At 48.2% G+C, this 18,684-nt stretch overlaps 1 protein-coding gene and 1 non-coding gene across 8 annotated transcripts in view; both read right to left on the bottom strand.

The window, feature by feature from the left end:
• Window positions 1-962: 962 nt before the first annotated feature.
• The window catches only part of UBAP2 (ubiquitin associated protein 2), a 112,445-nt gene continuing 94,723 nt past the window's right edge, over window positions 963-18,684 (bottom strand). For 6 of the 7 annotated variants that reach the window (XM_047831237.1, XM_047831239.1, XM_047831241.1 and 3 more), the window contains 13 exons: window positions 15,462-15,501; window positions 13,144-13,327; window positions 11,892-11,961; window positions 7,254-7,449; window positions 6,318-6,409; window positions 5,990-6,037; window positions 3,565-3,643; window positions 3,140-3,345; window positions 2,721-2,820; window positions 2,529-2,636; window positions 2,306-2,373; window positions 2,029-2,220; window positions 963-1,938 (listed from right to left, as the gene is read on the bottom strand). In XM_047831237.1, coding sequence (XP_047687193.1) covers window positions 1,843-1,938; window positions 2,029-2,220; window positions 2,306-2,373; window positions 2,529-2,636; window positions 2,721-2,820; window positions 3,140-3,345; window positions 3,565-3,643; window positions 5,990-6,037; window positions 6,318-6,409; window positions 7,254-7,449; window positions 11,892-11,961; window positions 13,144-13,327; window positions 15,462-15,501 — 1,479 coding nt within the window. In that variant the 3' untranslated portion in view covers window positions 963-1,842. The remainder of the gene's footprint in view (window positions 1,939-2,028; window positions 2,221-2,305; window positions 2,374-2,528; window positions 2,637-2,720; window positions 2,821-3,139; window positions 3,346-3,564; window positions 3,644-5,989; window positions 6,038-6,317; window positions 6,410-7,253; window positions 7,450-11,891; window positions 11,962-13,143; window positions 13,328-15,461; window positions 15,502-18,684) is intronic. The other variant, XM_047831243.1, reaches the window with a different exon arrangement.
• LOC125151057 (small nucleolar RNA SNORD121A) lies at window positions 13,941-14,023 on the bottom strand. The gene has a single exon (XR_007146615.1). It is a non-coding gene; the product is annotated as a small nucleolar RNA SNORD121A (small nucleolar RNA).

Raw genomic sequence — 18,684 nt, 5'->3', positions numbered from 1 at the left:
GTGGAGCACTTACCTTTTTCCTGGTCAGGAGCTCAAGCTGTTGGCAACAGCAGCACGTACCCCCAACTCATGAAAGGACCACTGATTTTAGAGGCCACAAGCAGAAAAGGTGAAGACTGACCCTGGGCTGGTTCTGGCACACTGACTTGACCAGTATTTGAGGCACCACTTCTGTTTGCTGCTTCCTTAGTCTAGTCTGAGGGGGTTATTTAGGAATGAAATGGGAGGCTATAAAGCCTCTGGCAACACCTCTACGTTGGAGCATAGTAGTGCTATGGTGGGGCGACCTGCCTTGTGTCAGAAACAGGAATAGTGGATGGCCCTGGTTCCTCCCTGATGGCCTGGGAGCAGGAGGAAGGAGCTGCACTAGTATCCTGGCCCCAGGTGAATGGCTGCTTGGGACTTTGTGGAGCAGGTATTTAGCCCAGGACCCGCTTACCTACTTCAAACCACCCCAACTCACTAGTCTGTTCAATCCCATCCCTTCACTATTAATCAAGATTCTCTTTGGTTGATGAAGGACACAGGATGGAAAGGAGGATTAGCTGTCCAAACTCTCCCTCCAGCCATGAGAAAAATATTCTCAGTTCTTACCTTTATTTCCTATTTTAATGTCAGCTGACGTCTGGAAAAGAAGTTACCCTGCCCTAGTATTCCTGTTGACCAGGCCCTATAAACAGAGATTGCCTTATCAAAATGAACTTTGAGAACCATTGCCCCTGCCCGGTCAGGAGGGTTAGCAGTCTTTTCAGCCTTATCATTTACCTTTACACCCTCTGGATGCTGACCTGGCTGAGGCGAGAGAAGGAATACCAATTTAAGCCTTTACACCCTATCGTCAGAAGACTGACCACAGGGGCTATACTTCAGTCCCAGCCCTATGAAGTCCAGGCTGCCCAGAATAATAATGAAGACAGCCTCCACCCTAAGCTGCCCTTGAGTCACACCACACAGAGACTGTGCATGCTCTCAGAACTTTATTAGGTGGAGATCGGGCAGAAGAGAAAACCCCTGAAACAGTCGCCCACCTGGTTCAGGACAACTGGCATAGAGGAGCCTTTGCTTGGAGACATGTTCTCATTGAGGTGACAGCGTATCTTTGATTTTTTTGTTTTCTAAAGGGAGCAGACTGACAACATCTCTGAGTGCAACTTCAGACTGTTTTTAAAAAACGGTCAGCCAGAGGAAGGCAAGTCTCTTGGGGACAAGACCAGAAGCAGAAGCCTCTGCTCTATATGCAGACAAACAGGTGCCACTTTCACGCTGGGCAGGAAGGATATCTCTGCTATTCCCAGATCAAGATTTGGCAGGAGAGGAACAGGGCAAATGACAAAAGGACCAGTTTCTCAGAAAGCGAGGGCTAAAGTAATTACACAGGGAAGGAAACCTCAAATAATGGCTTACAAGGGAGCAAAATAAGTCGTGATTCTTCATTGGTACCTGACCCCAAAACCCAAACTGCCTTCAACCAGCCCTTCCAGACACTGCTCCCAGCTGCCCGCTGGCTGGGAGGCTATACAGAAGGCCTAAAGGCAGAAGTGGAAAGAGGGGGTTATTTGCTACAGTGAAAAGGGGCTGTAGTTGGGAGAGCAGGCCTGGCTAAGAGTAGCAGCTGTACCCTCCCCACTCTCCCAAGACTTCTATCACATTTACAAATACATACATAAATACATTACATACAAGAGCGAGTCTGGGAGGCAGGCTCCCCACAGAGGCTCGGCTGACACAGTTACACGTCTCAGGAATTCTAGGAAAGGGTGCTGGGCTCCCAGAGCAATGGGCTCCGCATGTTCTCTCCTGCCCAGGGTAAGCCCCGCCCTAGACCACCCCTCTCTTCAGGGTTCAGTTTGTCCAGTATGGAGAGTTGCCGTAGGCAGGCTTGGAGGCTTGCGACTTGGGCTGCAGGGAGCTGGGCTGGCTGCGCTGACCCGAGCCACTCTGAGGAGGAGGAGGAGGAGAGAAGGCTGTAAGGGGTGGAACAGAACCCCCAGTCCAGGGCAGGTTGGCTGCCTCCATCACTGGGCTCACCTGGGCATCCTGTGGAAGGTGGTGGTGGAGCAGCTGTGAGTGAGGCTGCTGGTGGGCAGGCAGAATGTGTAAGAACGGTGGGGGCGCATAACCAGGGGCTGCTCCAGCAGCCAGGGGCCCGGTGGAGCCCAAGGCCGAGGGCAGGCTGAACGGTGGAGGAGTCCCTGCATGAAATCCCTGCTTATCAAAAGTCTGCAGGGTAAAGAAACAATGGTAAGGGCCAGCTCGGGCTGTACCTCCCACCCACCCCCTCGTCCACCTGAATCCTTCCCCTCACCTGAGTCTTGCTGTAGACCGAGCCACTCATATCAGGCAGGCCGGTGGTGCTTGAAGACACAGACACTCCTAGGAGGGAAAGCAGTTGTTTTCACACCAATAGGGCCCAGGCTCTAGCCTCCCCCACACCTCCAAGGACTCTCTGGGACAGCCTTGCCTGAGAAAGAGTCAGTAGAAGACAACTACTCTGGGCCTCAATCCTGGAAAGGAGGGGTAGACGCTACCTTTGCCAGGCCCAGAACCTGCAGACTTGTTTTGTGCCTGCGATGATCCACCATAGCCACCCTTGGTGTAGTCTCCCGCTGCTGTCCCCTGGGTCAGGTCATCATAACCTAGCGTGGCAGGGTACAAGAGGTACGTGTGAGCTAGGCAAGCCTGTCCCATCTGCAGCTCTCCGTGCTGGGAGCACCCCTCACCTGTGCTGTAGCTGTGCTGGCCATAACCACTGGCCTGCTGGAAAGGGGTGGTGGGGGTGCTGAGGTTCACACCATGCTGCTTGGCTGAGGCGGGAGGGACCTGGTGGGGAAGCAGGAGAGGTATCAGTGAAGGACCAGGGCAGGGGGAGCAGGTCAGGTACCCACCAGCTTATTAGCCCTAGGCAGCAGGTAGCACAACCACAAGGGACCTGTCTGTGGTCACTAGTACAACACGTGCTAGCAGCTATAAAAATAGACGGGAAAGTAGCTTTGGCTTCAGCCTAAAACATTCCTGAAGGCCAGGTGAGACTGAGTAGGGTCATGTCCCTCTCTCCCTGCTTCTCCCCAGAGCTGGAATACCACCACCACCACCACCACCACCACCACCACCACCACCACCCACACACACAAATACTCACAAACATGGTGGGCCCATACTGGAAGGCACTAGGCACGCCTGTGTAGTAGGGGAGGCCAGTGTAGCTGTAGCCGGGTGGCAGCGCAGGATTCAGAAAGGGCTGCTGGGCTGTGTGGTGGGCTTGGGATTGGCTCTGCTGAGGCTGAGCCAGCGTGGTGGGGGGCGCGGGGGATGCAGAGTCACCTCGGCCAAACTTGGTGACATCACCTAGGAGAAGAGGAATCATTAACTCCAATCACTGCCCCCACTCCCTCCTTATCCAACCAGGAAAAAGCCAGATTGTTTCCTGCAAACAGGAACAGGTCTGGCTGCCACCTCAACAACAGGAAGCTCGCAGGCCTCTCTCAGCCCTTCTGCTTCTGCTTCCAGATTCCTAGGATTAGCTACAGTCCCATGCCCCACTCCCCACCCCCTGAACAGACTAACCTGAATACGGGTTATTAGCTAGGCTCCCATCTCGGCTGGCCAAAGCTGTGGGTGTAGCGAAGGGAATTCCATAGTAATCCTAGGAGAGACCAGGGAGGCTTGATCAGCAGAATGGCCTTGTCCCAGGCCCAGGAGAGCAGGGCAAGCAGGCAGCACAGGCCATCCAGGCAATGCCATGCTCCGTGGACAGGCCAGACTGCAGCAACACATGCATACCTCCAGAGGGCAGCACTCAAAGAGAATTCAAAGTGAATGGTGTCCTTCGGAGTTGTGCAATGTGGCAGCCACAAGTGTGCAGACACACTGACAAGGCCGTCAGCCTTCACCAGGCAGAGCCACTGGAGGCCCAATCTCACGTGTAATTTACAGCACAGATGGAAGCTGGTAAATGCCACCGGCAAACTCAAGTGGCTTTTCCTACGTGACAGATTCTATGAGCAGCTAGGAAAGCACCCTGAAAAGGAACCAGCAGGAGAGGAGCTATCTGACGGTTTAACAGGGGTCAGAACCGTAAAGCCAGGTAAGTACAGGTACAAAAGATCCCAGATAAGGTCCTGAATTGGCCCCTCACCACCCACTCCGTCCTGACAGCACTGAAAACAGAGGAGTTGGGGCAAGTGTAGATGCCAAGAGCACAAAACATTGGAGCTCTGTGGAGAAGGGGAGGTCTGACCTGGCCCTTATTCACCACCCAGGGCTTTGCCAGTCCTAGACATATTGTACCCTGGCCCCTAAACCTCAGAGGAAAGCCTTCCTGCTTTCTTTGTGGCCAACAGTGCCTGGTCACAACCAGATGGGAGCCATCCTGGCAAGGAATGACACTTACATCCTCCTTCAGCCTCCTCTCCACCTAACTTTCAGGAAACCCATAGCTTCCTCAGCCCTGAACCCCAGAAGGAGGCAGGACCGGGAAGTCACAGAGCTAGCAAGTCACAACTGGAGGCAGGCCTAGAGAAAGCCCAGGAGGGGGAGCTCTTTCAAAGAAAAAAGAAAAACCAAAGGCAGGAACTAGACACAAAAGTACCAGAGGCTAATAAATGAACAAAGGGGAGAGTGAACGCAACGTATCTCAAAAGTAGGCTCAGAGGGGATTTCTTTTAAGGCACAAAATGATACAAAAACTATGAGGCAGGATCCCAGAGCTGGGATCCCAATGACACACTTCTAAGGACTCCACCACGACACCCTCTTATATTCCACCTCTGATGCCTGGAGATCCTGGGTCAGATGGCTGTAAGGGGGCCAGGGCCACTTCTAGCTCCTCTGCAAAGTCCTAAGCCTCAGGCAACCCCCAGACACCCTAAGTTATGTTGACCACCTTAGAAATCTGCTATCATGTCTTCAACACCCTTTCTGGGTCCTTCGAGGACACAGGCAGCAGCTGGAGAGTCCAGCAGGCCCTTGGGCAGCAGTGTGATGGACTGCTGGTTTGCACCCAAGCGGAAGAGCTGCCCAGCTACCCCAACTCCACCTCCGGAAATACTTCAGAAGCCGGAGAAGCATTCTCCTGAAAGACAGGAGCTTCAGCCACCAGGCCTGGGAGGTGGAGGAGACACCTGCAGGACCCTGAGCTCTTTGTGGGCAGGTAGAGCAGGAGGCAGTCCAGTGGGGAAGAGGCTGAGGAAGGACACCTCACTGGGGAAAAACCTCCTCCTCAGGGAACAGGAAACACCACATTCAGCAGAGGCATCTGCATAACTTTCTACTTCCCAACAATGTAACAGGCGCCCTAGGCTGCTGAAAATTCTCAGGAGTCTGGGAAATGCCAGACCAAGGAGGGAGAGGCACCGCTGCAGCCTGTAGGCTGGTCAGTCAGGGAACACCTGCCCCACTGTGGTGATGTGCCTGAAGGCCAGGCACCTCATCCTGGGAGTGAGGGTCACATTCAAGAAACTGCCCTGGCCTCAGAGTGAGGCTGCAGCAACCAGGGACATTCTGGGGCCAGTATTCTTACAAGCAAGCAGTGATGGCAGGTCAGACCCACACAGGCCCTTAGAGAGTGTCAGCTCCAGTGGGTGATTCAGCTGGGGACAGACAAGCAAAGCTGCTATCACAATGCATCACTGATGGCCACTTAAGAGGCACTTCTAAGAGGAGGACTTGATAAGAACTCTAGAGGCAGTCAAGCAACCCCACCTTGTGTCATATGTTTTGTCTTTTTAAAAAGAGTTAGGGGGAGCTGGGGGGAGATGAAGGAAGAGAAGGACTCACATTCAGTAGGAGACACTGCCTACTGGGACCCAAGGTCCCAATGGTTTTCAAGTTCCCACGCAGTAAGCACAGGACACTCATGCCCAAGCGACAGTGGCACTAGGCACCACCCCAAGATGCAAGCAGCTTTCTCAGCAGGTGGCAGTGAAGGCCGAGGGAAGGAGGACCTGTGAAAGAGCCTAAAGCCCCCCATCCCCTGCTACATCCCACTCACCATTGGCAGCCGTGACTGTAGCATCTGGAGCTCATCATAGCCATAGATCTGTATGAGAACCAAAAAGGGTGTTAGGGTTCACATCCCATCCCCTGGGAAGCCCAGACCCATATGGGGGCCCAAAACAAGGTTGAGGAGCTAGGACATATTCTGGAAGGGGAACCAGATCATCTGCTGTGGAAAGACACCTTTCCTTGGAGACTAGATGAGAGAGAAATAGCAGGGAAGGAGCTGCAGCAACCCAAGGCCCATCTCACCAGGCCCTGCCAGGTGTCAGCCGCTAAGGCCAAAGGAATCAGGCAGCCAGGAGCTATAACCATGCACTCACAGGATAGGCAGGAAGCAGTCCTCCCGGGCCCACGAGGTACTGGTTGTGCAGCAGGGGAGGTACTCCCTGGGGCAGGTTAGGGGGTGCTTTGCCTGTAAAAGCAAAAATCACAGGAGTGAAGACGCCACCACAAAGCATGAGATGCCTCAGCTACTGTGGGGGATGGGGGAGTTGAGCTCACTGTCATAGTGCTGCCCCCCATGGGGCCAGTGCGAGAGGGGAGGGCAGCAGCTGAAAAATACAGAGGGCTGTGCCAGGAAGTGGGGGAGACCGAAAGCTCGTGATACCACATTCAGTCTCTTTCCACATCAGAGGGTATCCATGCCCAGACAGAAAACACCACCCCTCCACACTCCTGACCATCACTCTGCACCGAGCAAATCTGCACGTAAGGATGATCTGCCTCCTCAGAACAGAAGGAAGGCTGAGCGGTCCCAGGAGAGGGGGACAGGCTGTGTCAAAGGTAGCTTTTAGCAGTTTCTACCAAACCACAGTTTGCTTGGCCCACACAGACCGCCTAGGTCTGGCTGATTAGGAATCAATCATACTAAGTGGCCACAAGGAGCCCAAGATAGCTGTTCCCTGGTCCCTCCATGTCACCAGGCCATCTCAGCTCCAGGAAAGAGTGAGGATAGAAAAGACAGGGGAGCTAGAAGCAAAAAGGCTACCAGGAATCCTGCCCAGGGGGGGAGTCTACCCAGAAGACTGATTTTACCCATCCCACATCATCGCTGGAAGGACTGGGCCTCAAGAGGTCAGTGGAACAAAGAGGACAAGGGAGCAATGGCAGGGCTGGAGGGAGACCAGGATGTTCCTAGGCTTTTAGCTACCCAGAATGCCTTGCAGCCACCTCTAGGCATCCTCCCTGGGAAGCCTGGGATGTGGAAAGTGCATCTTCTAGGGGCAGGGGATAGGAAAAGTCTGTAGAGCACACACCTGAGGTCACCAAGGGCGTGGCCCTGGTACTGCTGCTGGGGGCACTCACAGTGGTCCCGCCCAGGCAGAGGCTGTTCACTGTGTTCATGCTGCTCGGCAGGCTGAGCCCTGAGGACGTGGCACCCGAGGCAGAGGTTGCTGCCGTTGAGAAGGTGGCTGAGGACTGGAGGGAAGGGGTGCTCTCCACGCTGGCATGCTGGCAAAACAAAAAAGTCAGGACACATGGATCTGGGGGTAAAACACAAGAGTGCAGGAGAACCTGGTCTGGCACTGGGGCCTGCACTCTGAAGACTAGTGTGAGGGGCTCCGTGCTTGGTGCTCAATGTGGGCCACCACACTGCAGCTAGAGGAGGCCATCAGGACACAACTCATAAGCTGAATATCAAGCTACTGAAATTGAGCTTTGTGAGCAACACCCTCTTAAAAATTGTTAAAGTTGCTCAAGCTAAGGTATCTGAAATAAGGCACAGAAACTCCACCTAAACCACATATGAACTAAGACCATCTGACTGTGAGGTGAGAACCCACCTCACAGAAAAGTGGTCTCAGGAGAGACTAATATTTGATAACAACGGCACCACAGGCAGCCCAGCCCAAGTCAGAGCGGTCTGGGAATAGCTGCCTTCTACTGGGCTTCCTAACTACTCTGATAAGGAAGTCACAGGGAGCCCTTTGCTCCAGAACCTGGGAGCACTGTGCAGGCCACTAGGACCTACCTAGAAGAGCATGGCCTGTGCTTCTGCCTGTTTGACAGGATCCACCTAGGAAAGAAGGGTGAAACCCACAAAAGCTCTGCAGAATTCTAGGAAGCCTGCCCTGCTGCTCAGCTCCAGGAAGGAACAAGGTACCAGAAAGGGCTTTAAGGGCTGTGTGGGGAGTGGGTGGAAAAGATACATCTGGGTGGGCAAAACAAGGCCCAAAGAGGGAAGAATTGGCTCTGTAATACTGAGACCAGCCTCCAAACCAGAACGTGCGCAGAAAACAGTAGTCTGAAAACTCCTGGAGAAGCCTCAGGAATAAGAAATCCCAGAAGGGGGACAACCATGCACCGTGCTTTCCACCACGAAGACACTTCTGTGTAGGTCCCAGCCTCACAGGCTGCCCTACCCATCTGAGCACTGATCTTAGAGCCCTGACATCCAGAATCAGTTCAGCAAGGTAAAGACGGCTAAAACCGTGGTCTCCTGGGACACCCCAGGACTCCGCCCCCTCAGCCTAGACTGACAGAAGCAGGGTAAGGACAGCCCCAGCACCTGCTCCACAGTCCTTTGCACACAGCCAAGCTGACCACCTGCTGCAGAATGAGGAACAGCTCTGACCACTGTGCCTAGGTATCACCGGTCATAGAACTGAAAGCTCTCTTAACCACAGGACAAAAAATTACTATTCACTAGTCTGGGGAGAGAAAAGCAGCTTGCTAAAAAACTAGTTCTTAACTTGCTGAAAGGAACTCATCCGGCAAGTCTTTCCTACCTCCAACTGAACCTGACTGGGCTCCTGTCTCTGTTCCTCACCTCTCAAATCTGCGAGGGCCACAAAGGGCTGGCATAAATGGCTTCCCCTCCATTTAAACTGCTCGCACAGTGTCTCCAATGGGGCGGTGCAGCCAGCTCCTCAGAAAGAGCCCAGAAAAGCACAGCTGCACCAAACCTTCCATAAGGACACAAAGGGCAAGAGAAAATCCTGAGATTTCCTTTATAACCTTCAAGTGGGAAAGACCAACTTATAACAACTATGAAAAGACTGATGTATCTGACTATACAAAAGTCAAAAATGAAATGACAAACCTGGGAAAAGTATGTGCACCTCCCATCACAAAGGGCTACTTACTAGTCTCCTGAACAGGGGTTCCTAGAAACAGACACCAAGGACCTGACAGAAAAATGAACAATATGAAGAGCTCACTGAAAAGGAAATTAAATGGCTTTCTAATATATGAAAGAAGATGTTCAAGCTCACTCAGTTAAAAACTGTACTGACAGGGGCACCTGGGTGGCTGAGTCAGTTAAGTGTCTTGATGCTTGATTTTTGCTCAGGTCATGATCTCACAGTTCATGTGTTTGAGCACTGCATTGGGCTCTAAGCTGACAACTTGGAGCCTGCTTGGGATTCTGTCTTCTTCTCTCTCTGCTCCTCCCCCATTTGGTATCTCTTTCTCAAAATAAATAGAAATTAACTGGGGAAAAAAAAAACTGCACTGACAGGCCATTTTTTGAATTAACACACTGGAAACATAAAAACATTTGATAACATGATTTCAGGAGGCAGTGGGGAAATAGTACATTTCATTCATTACCAGTAGGAGGTAAATAGGTTAAAATCACTGTACAGAGCAATTTGGCAATTTGTATAAAATGTTAAATGCCTGGGGGGCGTCTGGGGAGTTCAGTGGGTTAAGCTTCCTGACTCTTGATTTCGGCTCAGGTCATGATCGCACGGCCCTGAGATTGAGCCCACGTAGGTCATGGGATCGAGCTCTGTGTAGGGCTCGGCACTGGGAATGGAACCTGCTTTAAGATTCCTTCCTTCCTTCCTTCCTTCCTTCCTTCCTTCCTTCCTTCCCTCTCTCTCTGCCCCTCCCCCACTCTCACTCTCTCAAAAAAAAAAAAAAAAAAAAAAGTCAAATGCCTGGGAATTCGACTTCCAGGATATACCCTGCAAACATAGCTATACATGTGAAGCAGCATGTGTAGAAGGTTATCGAATGCAATACTGTTTTGTATTCAAGACAGAAAATGGCCCTGAAGCTCCATCACTAAAAGACTGAGGGAGTAATGTGGTGCCGTAGAGCTATAGAAAAAGAAAGAATCTAGGTTTCAACACAAACATCTCAAAGATGCACTGTTAATGGGGAAAACACTGAAGGACACTATGTAGGGAATACTCCCATTTATGTTATTAATGAAAAAGGGCAAGAGGTAGGGGGAAAAGGACTTTGCATATGAATTTCCCATTTCATGGGTTAAAAAAAATCCAACTCCAGTGGGTCAAGAAAAGAGTAGGAAAAGGGGCAGGACCTAGCAGAATAAATACAGAAAAACATTTCAGTATGTATCTCTTCATACTATTCATTATTATATTAACAATGTGGCAGTTGTGTCACCTGACAGAGTACAGGACTCCCTGAGGAGGCAATTCTGGTTGTGGCTATTTGGGCTACAGGATTTGGAGTTTCATGCTAAAACACAGAGTACAGCTAATCCATGGGAGCAAGAGCACTGGCTCCAACACACCAGGGCCAGGGAAGCAGGGACCACTCACAGCTCCCATCGGCCAAACAGGGGGACAGGCACTTACTCCGTAGTTACACTCTGCTTTAAATATGGTGATCTATGTGTTTTATGACAAAGAATTATGTCCAAGATTTCACTAGGAAAACCAGTTTGAAAAGCTCGATGATAGTCACTTCCTAATGGAAGGATAGAGCCAACCCTTCACCATCATCCCATTCGGCAGCAAATGACCTCGTCAGAGAAACAAATTTCCCTGATTTATAACAACTCCTACTGATCTGTACCCCAAATGTCCTTCCCTGTTTGGAGACCTCTCTCTTCTTATCTCCCAGTGAGGGACTTCGTGGTCAATCTAGGTACCTCTTGTAGACCCCTAAGCTCCAGTGTCCCCTAGCCTTGAGTTAAACACCCCACCACCACCCTGCCTCCTCACCATTTCAGCAACGTTCGTTTTTCCGCTCACCACAAGCTACACACACCCACCATTGAAACTGTGCTGCCAAGAAACCACCTCAAGAAGCCACACTTCAATAACCGTCACCTAGGGTTGCTCCTTGACACATCAGGACCCTCGCCAGCTGGCACCCCACTTACACTTCCATTCCTGCCCTCCATACCCCAGACTTCCCTCTTCAAAGTCTGCCTCTGAGCTGGGGAAGGTGGCCTGCAATGGCATGAGGTCAGTGGAAAGAATACCTAAGCCACAAAAAGGAAAGTCCTCATGACCACCAACAAACTGAAATGTGGTTCCACTGACTGGGCTAAGAGCTGGGACTGTCAGACAGACAGACAGACAGACAGACAGACAGACAGACGAGAGAGAGAGAGATGCATGTGCCAAAAGATGGCTAGTCCTCACATAGCTCTTTTTCCTCTAAGCATTCTCTCTACAATGGCATTTACAAAGTAACAGAAGGTTATCTAGAACAATGCTCTTGATTCAACGTGACTTTTGGTGGAGACCAAACTGAAGTTAGCAATGAGCCTACTTTCCTTGCAATGAGCCTTTTTCCTCAAAAAAGTCTGCAAATACCTCAACATGACCAATCCCAGACTAGGTCCAAAAGTCTCCCCTAACAAACAGGGAGCTCAGTAAATGCTCAGGAACAAATCCACCCCAAGAGCCCTGCCCATCACAGATCAGCTCTGGAGAAGCAAATCCTTCATGGAAGTCCCAATTTAAGAATCAAGATGTTCTCTGTGGTGCTTAACAAAAGCAACAGCTCAAACCACATACCTAGATTGAGATAACACACCTGAGGAATTTGAGGTTATTTCAGACATTCAAAACACACATATTAAAACCCCACCTGCAAGTGACTAAACTCCAATCACCACGTGACTAAGCTCTGCGCTCGAGTTCGCTGAGCAGGGAAGGCGATGAGGGAGCCCAGAGGACACTTACTGTGTGTGACGTGCTGGAGGAGAGTGCCGCATGTGCGGAGGAGAGGCTGCTCTGATGGCTGGAGAGGGAACTAGAAGACAAAACAGAGCACCACATGTCCACCACACTAAGTCAACCCACAGGAGAGGCCCACATGTCCAGGTGGGCCAGATATTAAGCTTGCCCCATCCCTCCAAGGGTAGCCCCACCTTCACATCCCTCATTCCTCATCACCTTGAGGACCAGAACAGGTTTTCTGATGTTTAGAAATGATCTAAAGGGTCATTCACCATGAGGATCTGGGACACCCTGGCCTGGGAAGGCTTCAGGGACAACCTCAGTCAACTAAAATCATTTGCGCTTTACACCGTAAAAAGTTAGAACAGGAGTGCACTAACACTGCCAGTCATGGAGACACCCATTTCAACTGTGTGCAAGGAAAGAAAGTTCCTATGTTCAACCCCATGTGACAGAGCCAGAGCCTGACTTCCCATCAAATCCAGAATTCAAATCAAACACTTTTATTCCTGGCTAAAGAGGGAAAGAGGCATACTCCAAAGATATAGGATGAGGACCAAACAAAACCCATTCTCCTACACCCTATTCTAGTAATTGAATCTCTGAAGCCACAACAGGAGCAAGTAAAAGACCTGCTCAGAAACCAAACATCATTCCCGGGGAACCTGGGTGGCTGAGTCGGTTGGGCATCTGACTTTAGCTCAGGTCATGATCTCACAGACTGCAAGTTTGAGCGCCACGTCGGGCTCTGTGCCGATGGCTCAGAGTCTGGAGCCTGCTTTGGATTCTGTGTCTTGCCCTCTCTCTGCCCCCTCTCCTGCTTGAACGCATGCACATGCATGCTCTCTCTCTCTCTCAAAAATCAACATTTAAAAAATTTAAAAAACAAAAACAAACAAAAAACATCATTCTCAGTTCACATCACTGTGACTCGAGCCCAGAGTGGGAAAGGCCAGGCCAGGTTCAGGGCACACTCCTGAGAGGTGGAGGAAAAGTAGCAGCAGCAACACCCTAGCTCCACCATTCCCAGGGACCCCAGTGCTCCGTGACAGCAGGGGCATTACATGTTGTTACACAGCTGCTGATGCTTCTGAGATAGTGTCCAGCCAAAATGAATGCGCTAAGGCATTATTACAAAAGGCCAGGACATCATGCTAGAGGCAACAGGAGTTTTGTTCGTTGGAAGAGCTTTCTATAAGGGTTCGGGACTTCGCGCCATTGTGCCTCTCACTGTGAGCTCATATTTTCCCCATACCTGCTAAGCTGAGAGAGGGGGCTGCTGGACAGGTCACCAGGCTGGGACATGGAGGGCAAAGTGGCAGTGTGCTGGGATGCAGAGGGTAGAAGCGTAGTGCAGGAAGTGGTGCTGGGCAGTGAGCCCACAGATGGGAGGGCAGAGGGAGGGTCCGTTGTCTTTGGAGCTGGAACGGATGAAGTAGCTGTAAGAAACATATCGGTTTAGCTTCAGAACCATTTGTAAGTATGTACAATATGTTCAATATCTTGTGACAGGTCAGGGTCGGTTTGAGACACATACAAAGTTACATTCCCCAGGGAAAATGCCCAAGCATTTTCTGTCAGATATAACTAATAAAAATGACATGTGAAGGTAAGACGAACAGGATTTGGCAGAGAATAGGAAATGACAGCTTTATAATCATCAACTAGCCTGTGCCATGGATATACTTCTAACTAAAGGAACCTGACCCAGAGCTGCACCCACAAAGAGCAACAGGCTAGGAGGCAAATTTTTATGAAAAGGCTCAACAAAGGATGATGGTACAAATCTGGTAGGCAAGACCATCAAAAGGTTAGGTTTTTGCTTGTATCAGGCTGACTTGTGAAAGCTCATAGCTAATTGAGGGCACATGGGGGTTGAGAGCCCAGGGTACATATACTGTGGAGAGTTACATATGCCTAAAATCCACTGTCCAACACCCACATTCACATGCATAGTGAACATTTCCGTAAACAAACAAACAAACCAAACCCTCAGAGCACATAAAGGAGCTTATTAGGCTTCCAGAAGATCATAAATGTGATCCATCCTAGCTGTAGAAAGACTCAGTTTCAGTTCTATCCACACATACAACTCAGATATGTGCTTGGAAATAAAGCATCATTGTCTTTCCCAGTTAGGAAGGAAAAGCAATCTTGACCCATCTGCAGAACTCCCTGGGAGTCTGAGGGAAAACATGCTAGTCTCTCAAAAAGACAATTTGAAAACAAACACAGTAGCAACAGGGTCAACACAGAACATGACCCATACTTAAGAGTGGTCCTTACAATCTTGAGACTTGCTTTTGACTGACGGTCTATTCCAAACGTGACACCTGTTACAAAAGCCAGATAAAAGCACCACAGATGTCCCTGACCCAAAACTCAGACCTTGTAAGTTACCTACGTAGATCGTAGGTCACATTATAACAAGTTCACAAGAAGCCTCTGAAAGAATGGCAGTGGAGAGACAGATGGAGATAAAAACCTGTCTAAAATGCATGCTATGTTTTCCAGACATTTCATATCTCATGATTTTATTCATAATCTCTAAATAATAATTGGGCCGCCTGGCTGGCTCAGTTGGTAGAGTGTGCAACTCTTGATCTCAGGGTTGTGGGTATGAAGCCTCATCTCCAAATGATCTAGGACACCTTGATATGTTCTCAATCTCAAGCCTGCAGAGAGGAAACTTGCCACCAAGGTTTGTGAAATGAGAATGTCCTCTGACATCCCAAGTTCTCAGAGCTACCAATGTACCTCCAAACAGTTCCGGCAGCCCAGCAATATCAAAACCAACTCTGGGTAATCACATGTGTCATTTCAATTCCAACTGAGGCCCCCTCTTGGACTGAAAAAAATCCCATGTCCACATTCCAAAAATCCTAAATAAAAGGAAAGTCTTTCTGGCTTCTATAATGGATACCCATTTGTGTTACTGAAAAATGAATGAAAATCATCATAACCAATCACAGGTAAGCCAAGAGCACCTAACAGGGATTTACCTGCAACCATCATCTCCAGGGAACACTGAGCTTACTAGAATTAATAGAATCTTATCCCCATTTTTTCCCAAGTGTTTACAGAGAGCATCATTTTATCTCTCTTCCGCACAATAGTTCATCGAATCCAGAAGGCAAAGAGCATGCCTTTCCTGAACTAGCACACCAATTTCTGCTTTAAAAGTCCTTTACAGTATTGGAATGAGAGCCCTCTGACTACACCAGAACCTGTGCCTCTAAGCAAAGCATCTTTTAAATCCACGCTACACTCTACACTTGGGGTGTGGTCTGACTAGAACAGAATTATATGAGGCTATCAATTCCTTCTTGCTGTAGCTAACATTTCTCATAATACCATCAGCAACAATCTACTCACAGGAATCTCTAGCTGAACTTGTAAACCCTACCAAAGAAATGATGCCAACAGATAAGAAGTAGCTATCAGAAAAATGCAAAAGGATTAGTTTTGCAGAATTAGTCACTAGCTTATTGTTTTCCCCATCATATTAGCAGCTATACTCTTTTTGTTTGATTTCCACCACACAAAATGAGAATAGTCAGCTTATATACTTACTGTCTATAGTCTGCTGACTTCGACCACCACCATGTCCATTCTATAAGGAAGAGAAAAGAAAGTAAGCATACCACAAAAATCAAATGATAACCTAGCTGACTTTCTATTGGGATTTAGTCAGAAATACATGAATCATAGATTGATCAAGAAATGATGTGGGGCACTGGGGTGGCTCAGTAGATTAAGCATCCAATTCTTAACTTCGGCTCAAGTCATGATCTCACAGTCCATGACAGTAAGCCTGCATCAGGCTCTACACTGCCTGCTTGGGATCTCTCCCTCTCTCTCTGCTCCCCCCACCAAAATAAATAAAAAACATTACGGGGGGGGGGGGGGGGGGGGGGAGATGGCTTGTTTTATTTTGCTTCTTAATAAAAGGAGAGGTAATTAACACATTCTTTAAAAATCCTAAGGAGCTGACATTTTTGAAAAACAGACTGGGTATTTAGGGAAGTAACAAGACAGACTCTAATCACAGGAAGCAAAGAAACTGTCCTAAAAATTATTAAGCAGTACAAAGAACTCGGGAACTTATACTGAAATCACCACATCTTTGTATCTCACATGGTCTCCTCAGTACCACTCAGGCAAGAAAAAAAAAGTTTCCAAATTAAATGGAAAATAGTTCTCAAATAAAATGAGATGTTACTGTGAAACATGGCTTTTCTTAACTGGGTAGGGCAACAGCAGGTTAGCAGAGTGTGGTAGTACCAAAAAAAGTGGAATCTGGAAACAGTTTGCATTAACCATAAGGCATTTCATTGGAAACTAGACACACAAAAGGAGGTATACTCACAAGGAAAATTTCCACAGATTGACCAAAGCATACAGTGAATGATAGTGGGGCCTACAAGGCCCAGACACTATCCCTAGATGGGAAAAGGAAGCTGACAGAGATTTCCTTCTTACAAAGGTGAAAACTTAAACTAAAGAAAAAAGACAAGCCTTTAGATGTTGCTTCTACATTTAACCCAAATCCTGTTGTGTTATTGATAATATGTTTTTTCCTTTTTTTTAAACATTTTTTAAAGTTTATTTATTTTGAGAGAGAGACAGAAAGAGAGAAAGAGGGAACATGTGCACATGCATGGGGGAGGGGCAGAGAGAGAAAGAGAGCAAGAAAATATCAAGCAGACTCCACACTGCCAGCAGGGAGCTCGATGCAGGGCTCAAACCCAAGAATGGTGAGATCATGACCTGAGCTGAAAACAAGAGTTGGGTGTTCGACTGAGCCACCCAGATGTCCCTAACGTGTTTTTTTTCCTGAAAAAAAATTTTTGAGATTATTTACAAGAAATGTAGACAATAAAAGATTAGAACTTCAAGGAGGGGAAAAAATGAGTTAAAATATAAGACTGAGGTCAGGGAAAGGAAAATACAATACACCTTACCAGTATATATACAGATAGGTTAGAAAGCAATCAAAATTGTACTCTCTGCCTCTCTTAAACTAGAGTTCACTATGCACTAGGGGCACCTGGGTGGCTCAGTCAAGCATCCAACTCTTGATTTCAGCTCAGGTAAAGATCCCAGGGTCATGGGAATGAGGCCCACCCTGGGCTCCACGCTGAGCATGGAGCCTGCTTAAGATTCTCTTTCTCTTTCTGCCTCTCCCCCATTTATGCACGCTCTCTCTCTCTTAAAATAAATATTTTAAAAACATATATGCACTAAATTCATACACATGATACCAAGCATGTACCTCAAAACAGCACAAATGGTGACAAAGAAATGTTCTCAAAACCACACCATACAGAAAGAATAAAAAGGGGGAACAGAAAAGAACAGCCATCAGACCTTAGGAGTATTTTATTCCACCTTGAAAATCACGCATAGACAGTGGGGGCACCCGGGTGGCTCGGTGGGTTAAGCATCAGACTCTACTGATTTCAGCTCAGATGATGATCTCACAGTCATGAGATGGAGCCTTGTGTAAGGCTCCCACCAGGCGTGGAAACTAAGATTCTCTCTCTCCCTGAGGCCTTCCCCAACTAGTACTCTCTCCCTCTCTCAAAAAAACAATGGACAAACTGATTCAACACAGAAGCCACATTATTTGGGGTGGAGGTAATTCTAGGCAGAAGAATGGTGGGAATAAAAGTAAAGAAGTGTCAAATGGTCATGAGAGATCAGAAGTCTGCAGGGTCTTAGTTCAACTAGTCAAGCAAGAAATGAGGTGGGTAATGATCTGAGCAAGCAGCATACCAGGTGAAATTAGAGCTGGAATTCAGAAGTCGAGCAGACAATAGGGATTTAAGCTTAGCACAGAGTCTGATTTCTCTTTTGGAAATTATACCATTACTATACAAGGAAATGTTCAGCAATAAAGGGAATATTCTATATGCACATGTGCATGTTCCTCTATTATAGCCACTATAGATACTGAACATTTAAAATTTGGTTAGGGGGCACCTGGGTGGCTTAGTTGGTTAAGCATCTGACTCTTGGTTTTGGTTCAGGTCATGATCTCACTGTTTTGTGAGTTTGAGCCCCATGGCTGGCTCCGTGCTGACAGTGGGGAGCCTGCTTGAGATTCTCTGCTCCCTCTCTCTGCCCCTCCCCACTTGCACCCTCTCTCTCTCTCAAAATAAATAAGTAAACTTAAATAAACTTAAATAAATTAAACTAAACTAAAATTTGGTTGGTATGTCTGAGGAGCTAAAATTCTGTTTACTTAAATGAACTACTGCATGTGGCACACCTGGGTGGCCCAGTCGGTTGTGTGTCTGGCTCTTGGTTTCGGTTCACGGTTTGTGGGTTAGAACCCCAAGTCAGACTCTGCACTGTGCAGGTGCAGACCCTGCTTAGGATTCTATCTCTGCCCCTCACTGACTCTCCCTTGTGCTCTCTCTCAAGATAAATACATAAATTTTAATAGATAAAATAAAATGAACTACTACATGTGGTTAGTTGTTACCATATTGGAAAATACAAGAATAAACCTCTTGTTAAAGATGATAGATCAGAGTATATGGCTTATAAAAAATATGTAAACCCAGTAAGACAAGTACAGGTGAAAAAATGATAACAAAATTCTGTAGACTAGAAAGCATAGACAGAATGGGAACTGACTTAGTTCACATGGTAAAGCCAAATCCAAAGGTAGTGTTAGGCAAATCCAGGAAATAAGGCAACTAAATCAAAGAGCCGTACCAAGCAACTCAGTATTTATCTGCACCAGATAACTTTGAAAGTGGGAGTGGAGGTACAGCTAAATGTAGAA

The sequence above is a fragment of the Prionailurus viverrinus genome, chromosome D4 (assembly GCF_022837055.1).
Source record: "Prionailurus viverrinus isolate Anna chromosome D4, UM_Priviv_1.0, whole genome shotgun sequence".
In the NCBI taxonomy this organism is placed as follows: domain Eukaryota; kingdom Metazoa; phylum Chordata; class Mammalia; order Carnivora; family Felidae; genus Prionailurus; species Prionailurus viverrinus.
Note: the sequence above shows the minus strand (reverse complement) of the source record. Positions and strands in the feature narration are given on the sequence as shown.